The 13,234-nt window shown below is 56.1% G+C and overlaps 1 protein-coding gene across 3 annotated transcripts in view; it reads right to left on the reverse strand.

The window, feature by feature from the left end:
* CYTH4 (cytohesin 4) overlaps positions 1-13,234 on the reverse strand; it is a 30,938-nt gene that overhangs the window by 4,203 nt on the left and 13,501 nt on the right. For all 3 annotated transcript variants that reach the window (XR_003210166.2, XM_025881852.2, XM_073882791.1), the window contains 6 exons: positions 12,164-12,282; positions 10,893-10,973; positions 9,237-9,349; positions 7,298-7,446; positions 1,611-1,722; positions 146-222 (listed from right to left, as the gene is read on the reverse strand). Coding sequence is in view for 2 of the 3 variants with exons in the window: in XM_025881852.2 (XP_025737637.1) it covers positions 146-222; positions 1,611-1,722; positions 7,298-7,446; positions 9,237-9,349; positions 10,893-10,973; positions 12,164-12,282 (651 nt within the window). In the remaining variant the exon portion in view is untranslated. The remainder of the gene's footprint in view (positions 1-145; positions 223-1,610; positions 1,723-7,297; positions 7,447-9,236; positions 9,350-10,892; positions 10,974-12,163; positions 12,283-13,234) is intronic.

Genomic DNA, 13,234 nt, shown 5'->3' on the forward strand with positions numbered 1-13,234 from the left:
GCCCCCCCCCCCCCCGCCCCGTGAAATGGGTGCGCAGGGGAGCTGAATGATCTCAAAGGGGCCCCAAGCTCTGTGAGTGGACTGATTAGCACTAGTCTGGGAGTGGGGAGAGGGGCAGGGGCAGGCTCAGGAGCCCCCTGCTCACAGTGGTGAATTCGAAGTAGTAGAGACAGTTGTCGGTCAGGATGAACCAGCGGCGTTTCCACGTCTTCACGCGGCCCCCTGCGAGAGGCCAATGGCGCAGTCAGCCAGACTTCCTTTCCCTGGGCCACTGACACTTCCTTCCGTTGAGAGCGGGGCCTGGAGAGCTTTCCTCTGCCCCTTCCCCTCAAGCCTCCTAACCCCCAGCCCACCACACTTTCCCCCAGACCCATCACTTTGTCCCTCAAACACCCTAGTGGCACTCATCACCCCAGGCTACCCCTGGCCGCTTGAGCTGGCATTCGAGGCTCCTCCAAGATCAGGTCCCAGGACCAGCGGCCGCCCTTCCCCCTCAGTTCAACTCTTGGCCGGCTCACTGCCTGGCACCGTGCTAAGTATTTCGTCTTTCGCTTGCCAGACAATGTTCTAGATGTTTTTAGAAAATATTTGCTTATTAATCCCTAGAACTGCCTATGAGGAGGGGACTGTTATTAACCCCATTTTACAGATGAAGAGACCAAGGCACAGGGAGGCGCGGTCGTCTGCTCAAGGTCCTGCAGCAGAGCTCAGTTTCGAGCCTGGTGTCCTAGCCCCAGAGCCCAAGTGCTTGGCCATTTTGCCACACATTGAACCCTCCCAGTGCTCGCGATCCCCATTCCACAGCCATGGAAACCGAGGCCGAGGAACCTGACCACTGGCACGCGCAGGGAGGAGCTGAGATCTGTGACTTAAGAGTCTCCCTGGGGCTGGGAACTGTCCGTCGGGCAAGGAAGGAGTCGCCATGGTCTGCAGAAGGGCTGGCATCCGGGCATGGGGCTGTGGAGGGCTTGGGCGGGCATCCCCAGCCCAGGTCTCTGTTGCAACACGAGGTGTCTGTCCTTACCTGTCTCCAAACGCCACCATCCCTTGCTGGGCTGCCTCCGCTGGGGAGGCATCCAGGAGTGCTGGGCCCTGCAGTTCCCCTGCCAGATTTGGCAGCCCAGCCCCCACCCGTGGCTCCTCTCTGCAGGCTGGAGGTCCTCCCAGCCCCCTTGTCATGCTGAAGGGAAGCTCCCCTGAGCCACATCCTGTACCATTTCCTCCCCCATCCTTCAGGGACACCCAATCTTTTGCCCCCCCACTTGTTGGCTGTGTGGCCTCAGACAGGTACCCTAACCTCTCTGGGCCAGGCTTCCTCAGAAGCCCTCAGGAAGAGAGAGAGGCCTATAGTTGAAGGGTCTGGGGGCCTCTCATCTCCTCTTCCGGCTCGTCCTCCCCTCCCCCACTGTCCCCTTCCTGCCCAGGACAGACAGATGGAGGGATGGGGCAGGCGGATGGCTGGGCGGCAGGGGGGGTGGGGGTGGTGGTGGGGGGAAGGGGCGCGGTGTTGCCTGACTCCACCCCTGAGGCTGCATGTCAACGTGTGCATGTGTGGCGTGTGCCTGCACATGTCTGAGTGCATCTGCCACGTGCCCGAATGTGCGCCTCACCCAGTTTGAGCAGCCAGCCCTCGCGGTCAGGGTTGAAGAAGGTATGAGTGAGGTCATTGCCGTCATCCTCCGGGATGGAGAAGGGTTCGCTCTTGATACTGTCGAAGAGGTTCTGTCCCCAGAGAAGGGAGGGGAAGACCGGGCTGTGATGGCCATCCCAGTCCAGAGCCTGGACCCTGCTGGGTCCGTGGGGCCTGCAAACGCTCCCTGCTTCCCCCAGGCCGCTGGGGCCCCCAACCTCACCACATGCCAGGTCCCCCCGCTCTGTGGCCAGAGTAGTGCACACACGCGGAGGCCGCTCCTCAGAGAGACTGTGCTCAGCTGCCTTGCCCATGCCCGTCTGCTTGCTGGGCTGGGTCTCCCCCACTGGGTGGGGCGCTCCCCCAGGGCAGCCCTGGGTGTCACAACCCCCAGGACTCCCCCAGGGCCTGGCCTCAAACAGGTTGGCAACTCTTTACCGACCAGTCGGTTGATGGTGCCCCCCTTTCCTCTCCCCCACCCCGGCCCCCATTGCTAGAATTCCAGCCCCCGTTGCTAGAATTCCAGAAGAGCACTGGCTTTGGCGTCAGGCTATCTGGGTTAAAATCTCAGCTTAGTCACTCGATGGCTGTGTGACCATGGGCATGTTCCTCAACCTATTTGAGCTGCTGGTCCTCAACAGCAGAAATAGAAAGACGCTGACCCCTCAGAGTTCTGGGGTGGGGTGGGGGTGGTAAATGGACTACACAGGGGTCAGAGCCCCTCCCTGCCGTACGTCTAGGGGAAGGTGAAGAGGAGGGAGGGAGGAGTACAGCTTCGGCCTTCACCCAGCCAGCCAGCACCCCTCTTACAGGTCAGATGAGGGAGTCAGAGATCATCACCCCAGTGTCTGAGAGTGTTGCCGACAAGGACACTCAGCTGGGACCTGTACACCCCCACACATGTTCGCCTGTGTGTGCACACACATAAACGCTCAGACATACCCACATACACACCGGGGTATAGCAGCCAGAGTCAGGGCCTCCTTAGGTAACATCCATGAGGGGAGGGGGGCCCCTCTTTTGCTTAGCTGCAGTAGCAGAGACTTCCAGGTATACCCTGGGTAGGGGGACACGGAGGAGCGACCAGGGAGTTGGGGATTGACTGCCTGCGTCGAGAGGCCCAGCCCAAGGACAGGCTCAACATGGGATGCTGAACTTGGCTCTCAAGGGCAGAGACCTGTTCCAGGTGGGCTGTGGTCGCAGGGGTGGGAGTTCCCAGAAAGCAGATTTCAGTTTTCCATGCAGGACCTTCTAGCAGTTAGAGCTGCTAGCATATGGATGGAGCAACCTGGTATGATAATAAGATCCCCGTCACTGGAGGTATGCAAGCCAGGGCGGAGACCTCCCTGTGGGGGCGTTGTGGATGTCCACAGTGGATCATCCGGTGTATCTTGAACCCCCTGCCACAGGGCCCTGTGTTCTGTGATCAACCTGCCCATGTTTCCGTGTGTTTGGAGAAACATTCTCAACTGTTTCAGCTTATTAAAACCAGATCCAATGCTGGATCTCCATCTCGAAGATAATTAACTCCCTTCCTTCTGTTGCCTTTGTGTATACTGCTGTTCCGATGGTTTCCTTGAGATTTGAAATGAAAAATTTCACAAGTACTGTTGGATTCCCCTAAGGTTTTAGAAATGGTGTTTGCTGGTTTTTAAAAGGTCTTTGCTGACCTGATAGCTCCAGGGCTCGGGCGGGGTGTTGGTTACAATCCCACCAGAAGCAGCTTTTCCTGGGCTTGATGGAGGTGGCTTCGGATGTACTCCAGAGTCCCCGGCTCAGCCTGGCTGTGCTGGGGTGGGTGTAGGGAGAAGCAGGGACCACAGGCCCTTTTTTGGAACCCCCGCACCCCTAGTGCAGCTGGGAAGCTCTGTTGCCCTTCCTGGCCAGGCCCAGCCCTGGGAATTCCCTGGTGGTGCTGGCTGATCGAACAAAGGCCAGTGGCAGAAAGGCCTTGTCAGCAAAGCTGTCAGCACAGACAAACGTTTGGGAGGCCCAGGACGCAAGCAGGGGGCCAGACAGGGGGGCCTCATCCTCCGCGGTACCCACAAGGGGTCTCCTGGCAGCTTCTGCGGGTGACCTATCAGCTTGCACGTTCTGCTCCCCACAAAGGAAATGGCTCGGTTCATCTACCATTCCTGCACCTTGTAAACACCAGCCCTCCCCCATAAGTAAACACCCCTGCGCGGGGGGGGGGGGGGAGCTGGTGGCCACCAAACCTGGCTGGGTAGACGCCAGCTTCCAGCGGTTCTGCTGGTCTTGTCTCCGTCTCTCTCCGCCCCCGGTTTTCCTCTGGGGGCTCCCCTGCCCAGACACTCTCTGTCCAGGTTGCTGAGGGGGGTTCACACCCACCGCTCCCCTGCCCCAGGCTCCAGGAAGGAGCGAATGACTCCCATCTGGCCAATCAGAACATTTCCTCCTGCTGGCCATGGTGTGTGGTTCAGGGAGGACATGTGACCCAAGCCAGCCAATAAGCCTTAGTTCTGGGACTTTAGTTTTAGCTGCTGAGAATGAACCCCAAAGCTGCCTGGGTGGTCTCTGCCGCAGCTTGAAGAGAGCCTGTTTAGGAGGGAAGCCAACATGGAGGAAAAGGTTGCCGAGAGATGGAGAGACCAGATCAAGTCCTGACCTCACTGAGCACCTGGATCTAGCTGAGCCTGAAGCCGGGAGATCTGAAGCCAAATCAATCCCTGATCTTTTCCATTACACGAGTTGAGATTCCTTTAGCCAGGAAGCAACCGGTAACTGGGAAACACAGCCAAGTCCTCCATCCCCAAATCCTGCCTTCTGCTCTCTGCTGAAGGAAGGGCCCTGGAGTCAGATAGGCGTGGGTTCGAATCTGATGTCCTCACAAACTATGAGACCCCTGGCCAGCTCCCGCTCTAGGAGGTTGGTTTCCTTTGCTGTGAACTAGGAAGGGTGCCCACTGCCTAAGGGTGTCAGGAGGAGTTAATGAGAACATAGAGTGCCCAGAACTGGGCCTGGTATGTGGTCAGTTCTGATGGAGATGTTTGGACAAAAACTCAGGAGGTCCAGGGCTGCCCACAGCAGAGGATGCCCTGCACTGGGAGACTGTTCCCCTGCCTGAGCCTCAGTTTCTCCACCTATAACACCAGAGGCTGGAGAGCCCTCCTTCTTGGCCTCTTTCCTTTTTCTGCTCTTCCACCTGAGCACCCTCTCTGGGCCGCTCTCTCAAGGTGAGTGGCCCTCTTCTTGGCATTCCTTGGGTGCCTGTCAAGTGCCAGGACCTTGAAGTGCATTAACTCGGCTTCTCAGGAGAACCACCTGAGGGCACCATCATCTGCCCACTTTGCGGGTGAAGAAACTGAGGCTCACACTCAAGGTCACATAACCATAAAGGGCAGAGCTGGGATTTGATCTCCTATCCTCTGAGTACACACCCTGTACCTTTGCCCTGAGTCTCTTAGGCATATCTGCCTCATCCCTATCAGGATAGCCAGGGCAAGACGGGCTCAACCCGCCTGTCCCCTGCCTCCCATAGTGCACCTCTCTGAAGCCTTGCCCAGCTTAAAAGCATTATGTGTCCTCAGCAGGGCCCAAGCTCCAGTACCACGATGGGGAATCTTTCCACAAAGTGACAAACTTTGAATATCTGAAGGTGCTTAAAGGTGAGGTCTTGCTTTACATATAGGGACGATGAGGCCCAGAGAGAAGGCAGGCAGATGCTCCCCAAACCACACAGCACCCAGGCTCCCCGCCCCAGACTTCTGCAATAAAAGCCTCCAACAGCAAGGACCAGGATTGTGTGGTTCTCTTTGCACCTTGGGAGGGGGATAATAAACCCTTCCCAGACCTCCCAGGCAGAGTGTGACCTTAATTGAGATACTAGACCCTAAAGCCCCAGGAGGAGAAAGTTACAGTCTCTACACAAATGTAGCGCATTGTTATTAACAAAAGGCTTGAATTGGGAAACATGTCCAAGGAAGGGAGGTGTTCAAGAAGGCTCACCGGGGAGGTTGGGGGGCTGAGGCAATAATGCTGGTGTGCCATTAACTCCTTATCTGCCAGACCAGGTGTGCCCAGCCTCCTGTCACCGGCACCACAACAAGAGGACTTACCAATTCCCAAATGCATTTTAGATTTTGGGCATCTTGCTAAGTGCTGGGGTTTTAAAATTATTATTAGTTATTCCTCATAGTGACCTAAGCCACCATTTAGACCCTGTGCTCTGTACCTGGCAGGGGCTATGCCCTTTACATTTTTACAAATTGCTACTCCCGGCAGCTCAGTGACGCAGGCATCATTATCCTGGTTGAGAGAATGGTGGCTTGGAGGGGGGGTGAGTCATTCCCCAAGGTCACCGACAGGCAAACGGGGCAGACGGGGAATTGACTCGGGCTCTAACCAGCTCTCAAGGCCTCATTCTGTGCTGTGGTCCCCCCCCTCCCCTTACCCCCATGATAAACTTTCTCCTCTGGAGACCGAGGAGGGTGGTGGGCTAAGGGCGTGGCAGTTGTCAAGCAGGGAGGGGCACCCGAGTCCTTCCAGACCCAGGCCTCCCCCCAGACCTGGCGGGGTGCTAAGCTGGGAGGGTGGGGTTCTCACCCTCTCCTCACCTCCTGCCAGGCTGTCACCGGGAGGCGACGGGAGCTTTATTGAGTTCTGGGGCATCTTTAGTGCCGGAAATGAACTGTCACTTCATTTTTGCCGCACCAGGTTCTGCGGCTCACTCCTGTGTTTACAAAACGGCTCCAGCTCCGCGTTGCCCATAGTTACCAGGCAAACCCCGGAGGCCGTCATTCGAAGCCTCCTTCCCCACCTTGCCGCCTGTCCCTATCTGTACATATCCACACCCCCAGCCAGCCACTGCGGACTCTTCTCCCTTTCCCAGCCAGGCGAGGCCTGGGTTCTGGCAGTTTCCCCTTTCTGGACTGTCTTTTCTCTGTTTCCCTCTGTGAAAACTCCCATTCAGTCTTCAAGGCCCGGTTCAAAGTCTTCTCCTCTCTGAAGTCTTCCAGGATGACCCCCTTCCTCTGCCCCCAGGAGAGTGACAGTCATGTCCTCTGTGTCTCTGTAGCTATGCTCCCGTAGTCAGTACAGCATGGATCACGTGGGGCTATAATTCACATAGGCATCATCTTCCCACCAGACCCCGAACTTGGCCTGGGTGGTTGATTCATCCCCGGGTGCCCCGTGCCGGGCACAGGGCCTGGTGCAGTGTGGCAGGAGTGGGGGCTGTTTGAGGAAGAGATGGGGAGGCCCGCAAGCTGCCTTGTGGAAGACCTCAGTTTCCCCCTCTCTGGAGGAGGGAAGGCTTTTAGCAGAGTCTGAGGATTTTCAGCCCTGACATGCAGAGACTCTAAGAACCTGGGATTCCAAGCAACACACCCGAGTTGTGTGAGGTGCCCTTTCTGGAAAGTGCGAATGATGGGTGCCCAGCGTCCCCCAAAGGATGAAGTCTGGGAGGGCCTCCCGGGTGGTCTACAGAAGACATCCCCCTTAAGATGGGGGCCACTTGGGAGTGCCCATGTCAGGACCGACCCGTTTGGTGGTGGCCCAATTCAAGACAGTCACCAACCTGGGTGGTCCATCTCAGAGCCCCCTGTTGGAGTGGTCTATCTCAGAGGAGCCCCTCTTGGGCTGTCCACCTAACGACGGGCCCTGCCCGGATGCCTGGGGACCAGGAGGGTCGGGCCGCGTCCCCCTTACCCGCAGCTGCTCCTCAGGCAGGTCACCGCCGCCATTGATACCGCGGTTCATGGACACAAAGCGCTCGAAGGGCGGCCTGTCCCGGACATTGGGGTTGTGGAGGCTGGTGTTGAGCATGATGATGGAGAAGGACAGGACGTAGCAGGTGTCTGCGAGATGGGACAGCAGTCACAGTCCTGGCTGGCCCTGGTCACTCTCTCCTCCTGTGCCCTGACTGCTTCGAGGGGCCAAGCACCACCCGTCTCAGCACCCCAAAGGTCCAAGCTGTCCTAGCTTGGCATTCGAGGCCCGGCCTCCTCCCCGCTCTTACAGGCCTCCCTGCTCCAAAGAAACTTCAGCTGCCGCGCTCCTGAGCCCCTCCCATGCCTGCCCACCCCTGCACTTTGGCTCCTGCTGGGCCCCCTGCCAGGCACGCCGTCCCCTTCCCTTTGCTACCCATCTGAACCCTCCCCTTTTAGCTTGAGCTCAAGCCTCTCCCCGAGCTCTTCCAGCCTCCCTCCCTGCCCACTCTGTTCTCTGCCTCCTCAGAACTCGGAGGACACTTATTGTTGGCTATACTGTTCAAGGCTTAGTCACGTGCTGCTTGGCAATCTTGCCGGCGTTGTGGGGCTCCTGGGGCCCAAGCTCCTGTTCCATTCTTCAGACTTTCATGGGCTTGGGGGCGAGGCTGGGCTGAGCACTTGGGAGGGAGGTCATTGCTCCTCTGGGGCATTTTTAGGCCCTGGGTCCAGAGCCAGAGAAGTCCAGCTGTGTCCCCAACTCCCTGGTGGACCTTGGGAATGTACCTGACCTCCTCGGCTTCTCCACCATCTGTGACATCAGGAGGTTTAACCTGAAGTATCTTCATGCTCTAGAACATCAATGATTCTACCCCTGAAAACAGTGGCACCCAACAGAACCACCTAATAGCTGTCCATCCCCATTACAACCCGGTGAGGCAAGTGCCCTTACTAACCCCATTGTACAGAGCAGGACACTGAGGCACAGGGAGGTTCAGTTACATGCCCAAGGTCACAAAATGACGCAGTTAGACTGTGATTCAAATCTGGTGCTTTAAAATTCCGTCCTTTCTAATAAGTATTTATTGTGTACCCATGAAATGCTGTGGACTGGGGATTCATTGGTGAATAAATCTGATATGGTCCCTACCCCTGTGGGGTATTTAGACTGGTAGAGGTGACAGATGATAAAGAAACACACCCCCAATTTATAGGCAACTACAAGAGAGGGCAGATGCTCCATGGGACCTGACTACGGTCACACAGCCACGGACAAGCCACGGTGCTTCTCGGGGTCTGTGTTAGATGCAGAGAGAACACTGCTGACCTCAGAGCGGATGAAAGGATTACCTGACTTTGCACAGGTAGCGCTCAAGAAATGGGATTCGTTACTGGTGCTGTGGTAACTTCAGGTACAGAGAAGCCAGGACAAGCCTGCCGCGATGACTTCTTGTCCACCCTGCTGGGGGCGGGGCGGTGTCTGCAGTACTGATCTTTGCTGGTATCTTTCTGTACCCCTATGCCCTCGACCTCCTGCCCAGCATGTTTCCTGCTTCTGCCCTTTGCCCAGATGAAAACTCCTGTCCGAAAGGTCCTTTCTCCACCTAGACCTCCTGGAGAACTCCTATTCATCCTTTAAAGCCCCGTTCAGACCCCACTGCCTCTGGGAAGCCGTCCTGGATAGGCTGACTCTGCCGTCGCTGTCCTCAGCCAGGGGGACTGTGCATTATTTCCTGCCTCCTCTCCCAAGGACCGGGCCCTGAGGCAGCCCTGCCTGACAAGCGCCCAGCAGAGGGACCGGCCCAGCGTTGGCACTCAGAGAAGTCTGGGCTCCCAGGGTCTGGGTGCTCGGGGGGGGGGGGACCTGAGAGGGTGGGGCGGGCATGTGCCCGCAGTTCCGGAGTGGTCCCACAGCCCCACGTCCCCTCCCACACACGCACCTGTGGACTGGAAGACGCCTGGGTTGCAGAGGCAGTATCGGATGGCAAACGTCTCCATCATCCGGTCGATCTTCTGGGCCTCGCCTGGCAGCCGGAAACTCCACAGGAACTGTCTGAGGGCAGGAATGGGGCAGTGGGTGGGGATCCCGGTGGCATGGGGTGGGGGGACCCTGGATAAGCTGCTCTGCCTCTCTTAGCCTTAGTCTTTATCCTGTACATGGGAGAGTCTGGCCTGTCCTCCAGGTGCTCGGGGAGGAGCCTTTTCTTTCAAAGTGGAGTGTGTGCACCCCCCTCCCCATCTGGGCCCAGAACCCTTTGAGGTCCCCTCCACCTCAGCCCAGGGGGGGCCTCTGTCTGCCCTGGGATCTGACTGGGGACCCCTGGGCAGGTGCCTTCCCCTGGCTGGGCTTCCTGTTCTGTGAACCTAAGCCCTTCCAGAGCTTCAAACTTAGTTCCCCAAGGGCAAGGGCTGTCTGTACTGCTCCTCTCACACCTCCCGCTGGCTTCACCCTGGCCTGGGCGCCGAGGGACTGCTCAGTAACGAGCAGAAGGAAGGATCGAATATTGGAGACTCCTGACCACGTACCCCTCTCCCTTAAAGAGCGTGGGAATTGGTGGGAAGGCCACATTGCTTGGATGGTAGTGGCTTCTTCCTTCTCTGCCTTGTAAACTCCTAATCATCCTTCAAAGCCCAGATCAAGTGCCCCCATTCGGGAGTGATTTTCCAGGCATTACTCATAGCAGCAAGACTTACTAAGCCAATTCGAAGTACTTTCTGTTTAGTTGGTACAGCCCTATGAATTTGGTACTGTTATTATTATTAATTTCTTTATTTTTAAATATTTAATTACTTTATTTATTTATTTGAGAGACAGCAAGAGATAGAGAGTGTGAGAGAGAGCATGAACAGGAGGAGGCACAGAGGCAGGGGGAGAAGCAGACTCCCCGCTGAGCACGTCGCCGGACATGGGTCCCGACTCCAGAACCCTGAGATCATGACCTGAGCCTAAGGCAGACCCTTAACTAACTGAGGCCCCCAGGTGCCCCTGTTATTAATATTTTTTAAAGATTTATTTATTTATTTGACAGAGGGGGCGAGTGGGGGGTGGGGCAGAGAGGGAAAGAACGTCAAGCAGACTTCCGGCTAAGCGCAAACCCGACGTGGGGCTCCATCCCAGGATCCTGAGATCATGCCCTGAACTGACACCAAGAGTTGGATGCCCAACCTCCTGCGCCATCCAGGCACCCCAGTTGGTCCTATTATTATTCCCATTTTGCAGATGAAGGAACGGAGGCACAGAGACTTGCCCCAGGGATGAGTCGCAGAGCTGGGATATGAACCAGGCAGTCTGGCTCCAGAGTTTAATACGTAATAATAAAGGGAATACCGACTGCGCTGTATTAATAAAATAAATAAAACACTAATCTCAAAAGTAGTGGGAATAGCAGAAGTAGTAGTAACACTCGTCACGATAATTAAATACGGCTGTAATCATGTAAGACCACGAGGAGCAGTGGCTGCAGGAAAGTGATCAGAGGCATCAGAGACCAAGGGGTGATGCTGTGTTTGTGCCATGAGCGTGGCTCCTGATCCCCCCTCCCCACCCCAGGCTGGGCCACCCCTGGGGGCCGGGCCGTGCTCTCCGGACCACTCACCTGAGGGCCTGCACGAGGTTGAGGTTGGCAAATTCGTGGCAGTCCACGAAGGCGTGGAGGACCTGCAGGTTGAAGGGATCCCTGGAGAGGGCAGGAAGGAGGGCACATGCACTTGGGAACTTGCTGGCACCCACCTCCTGGAGGGGGCTGAGGTGGGGGCGGGGCGGGGAGCCGCGTCCTCCTTCCGGACCCAGCCACCTTCTGGTCTGCTCACCTCCGTCTGAGCTCACGTCATCCCCCACACACCTCCACGGTGTGTTCACCCAGGAGGGGAGCCCTGGCTTCGGAGCAGCCTGCCCTGCATCAAGTCCTTCCTCTGTCACTTCCTGCCTGGATGACCCTACTCAAGCCGCTGGACCTCCCCAAGACCCCGTGTCCTCATCTGTAAAATGGAGAGAACCACGCCTACGCCTATTTCTTCCCACTTCCCAGCTCAAATCTGGAAGCACTGCCCTTTTCTGCCACCTGCAACCTCTGCTCTCTTAGGAGAAGGAATGTGTTCACCAGGGAGCCTGGGAGAAGAGTCGCTGGTCTAGCTCCCCTCTTGTCACTTACCGCCCACCTGGCACCCCCAACAGCCAGAGGGGTCCTTTCTCACCACTCCTCTGCCCAGAACCCTCCCATGTCACCTACTACTTCTTCCCTCCCTTGGTCTCTTCTAATCTCACCAGCCTGCTGTTCCTTGAGCACGCTTCTGCCCCAGGACCTTTGCATGTGCAGTTCCCTTTTTTGGCATGTTCTTCCCCCAGATGTCTTCACTGCTCACCCCCTTTAAGTGTCAAGCATCACTTCCTCCACGAGACCCTTCCTATCTGTAATATTTAAAGTCACAGCCCTTGACCCGCGGTCCCTAGTGGTTCTCATTTCCCTTCCCTACTTTATTTGCATTCCAAAGAACTTGCAATTTTCTAACATATTTTACATATTTTGGGATCTGTCTTTTGCACTAGAATGTATCTCCCTGAGGGCAGGAGTTTTGTTTGTCTTGTTCACTAGGATAAATTCAGGGATTAGATACTGCCTGACACATGGTAGATACTAAAAAATATCTATTTGTTAAACAAATGAGTGAATGAAGGAAGGAAGGAAGCCAGGCTTTGGTTCAGAAGGTGGAGGGGAGTGATCAATTAGCCCTCTCAAGCCCAAGAGTTGTGATTTCCCTAACATAATTCATTCCCTCATGTACCTGCACACATACACACACACACACACACCTGTGCATACCTGCACACCCTCATTCCCTATCTCCCTAAGGCCACGCCCCACCTTACCTCTCCCCCAGGTAGGTGCCAATGGCCGTCTTGTTGAGGCCCTCCCCCTTGTACAGGAACTGGGCGATGTCCTGGACGTTGGGGGTCAGCAATTTGTGCTCAGTGAGATACTGGATGCCCTGGAGGGGGTACATAGAGCCCACGATCAGCCCTCACACAGCTGCTGGCCTGAGAGGAGGATGGGAGGGGGCCTCCATGGCCAGAGTGCGGGACAGGTGGTGGGGCACTGTGGCCTGGCATTCTGAGATAGGCACAGACTGTTTTGGGAAGTTCTGTCCTCCTTAAGAGAAGCTGAATTTGTAAGGTGGTGAGTCCCCCATCACTGGAGGCATGCAAAGAGAGACAGCATTCCTGCAATGAACCAGGTTCACGCCACGATCTCCCCAGGTCCCCTTCAGTCTGAACTCTTGGATTATATGCTTCAATGATTCTATGAATTTATAACTTTAAGATTCAGTGATTCAGACATTTCTTTTGTCCCCTTAAAACTCATATATTTAAAAATAGTGTTTCATTTTTTTTCTCACAAATAATCTATGTCCATTGTATAAAAATAAGAAAAAACCCAGCTAAATCCAAAGGAGAGGAAATGGCCAAATCCCACCACTCAGAGGGAGACAGCGTCCAATGTGGCGCCTTTCCTTCCCTTTCTACATGAAACTGCTTTTCTGATCTGACGATATCACACATACCTCTCGCCCCCCACCAGCCCCAGCACTCAGAATCTGTCCAATTTTGGGAGTTTGAGGGGTCGGTCTCTGGTTTTCTGTGAGGGCTCCTTTGTGTCCCTGTTTGTCTTGGGGAAGAGGTTGCTGGAAGATGGGGGGCAGGTGGGGGGAGGCTCTCAGTGACAGGCAGAGGGTCCTGAGACCCCTCAGTGGCCCTTCTCTGGTGCTCTGGTGGGAGTATGAGTTAGTGTGCGTGTGTGTGTGCATGCGTGTGTGTGTGTGTGTGTGTGTGTGTGTGTGTGTTCCGCGTGGATGGGGCCAGGGTACGATCCCCGAGGCTGCGGGAGGTGAACGGGTGTGTGACACTGTGATGGGGAAGAGGCAGCCTTCTCAGCCAGGGCAG

This window comes from Callorhinus ursinus, unplaced genomic scaffold (assembly GCF_003265705.2).
Source record: "Callorhinus ursinus isolate GAN/ISIS: 27379988/994484 unplaced genomic scaffold, GSC_fseal_2.0 scaffold48, whole genome shotgun sequence".
In the NCBI taxonomy this organism is placed as follows: Eukaryota; Metazoa; Chordata; class Mammalia; order Carnivora; family Otariidae; genus Callorhinus; species Callorhinus ursinus.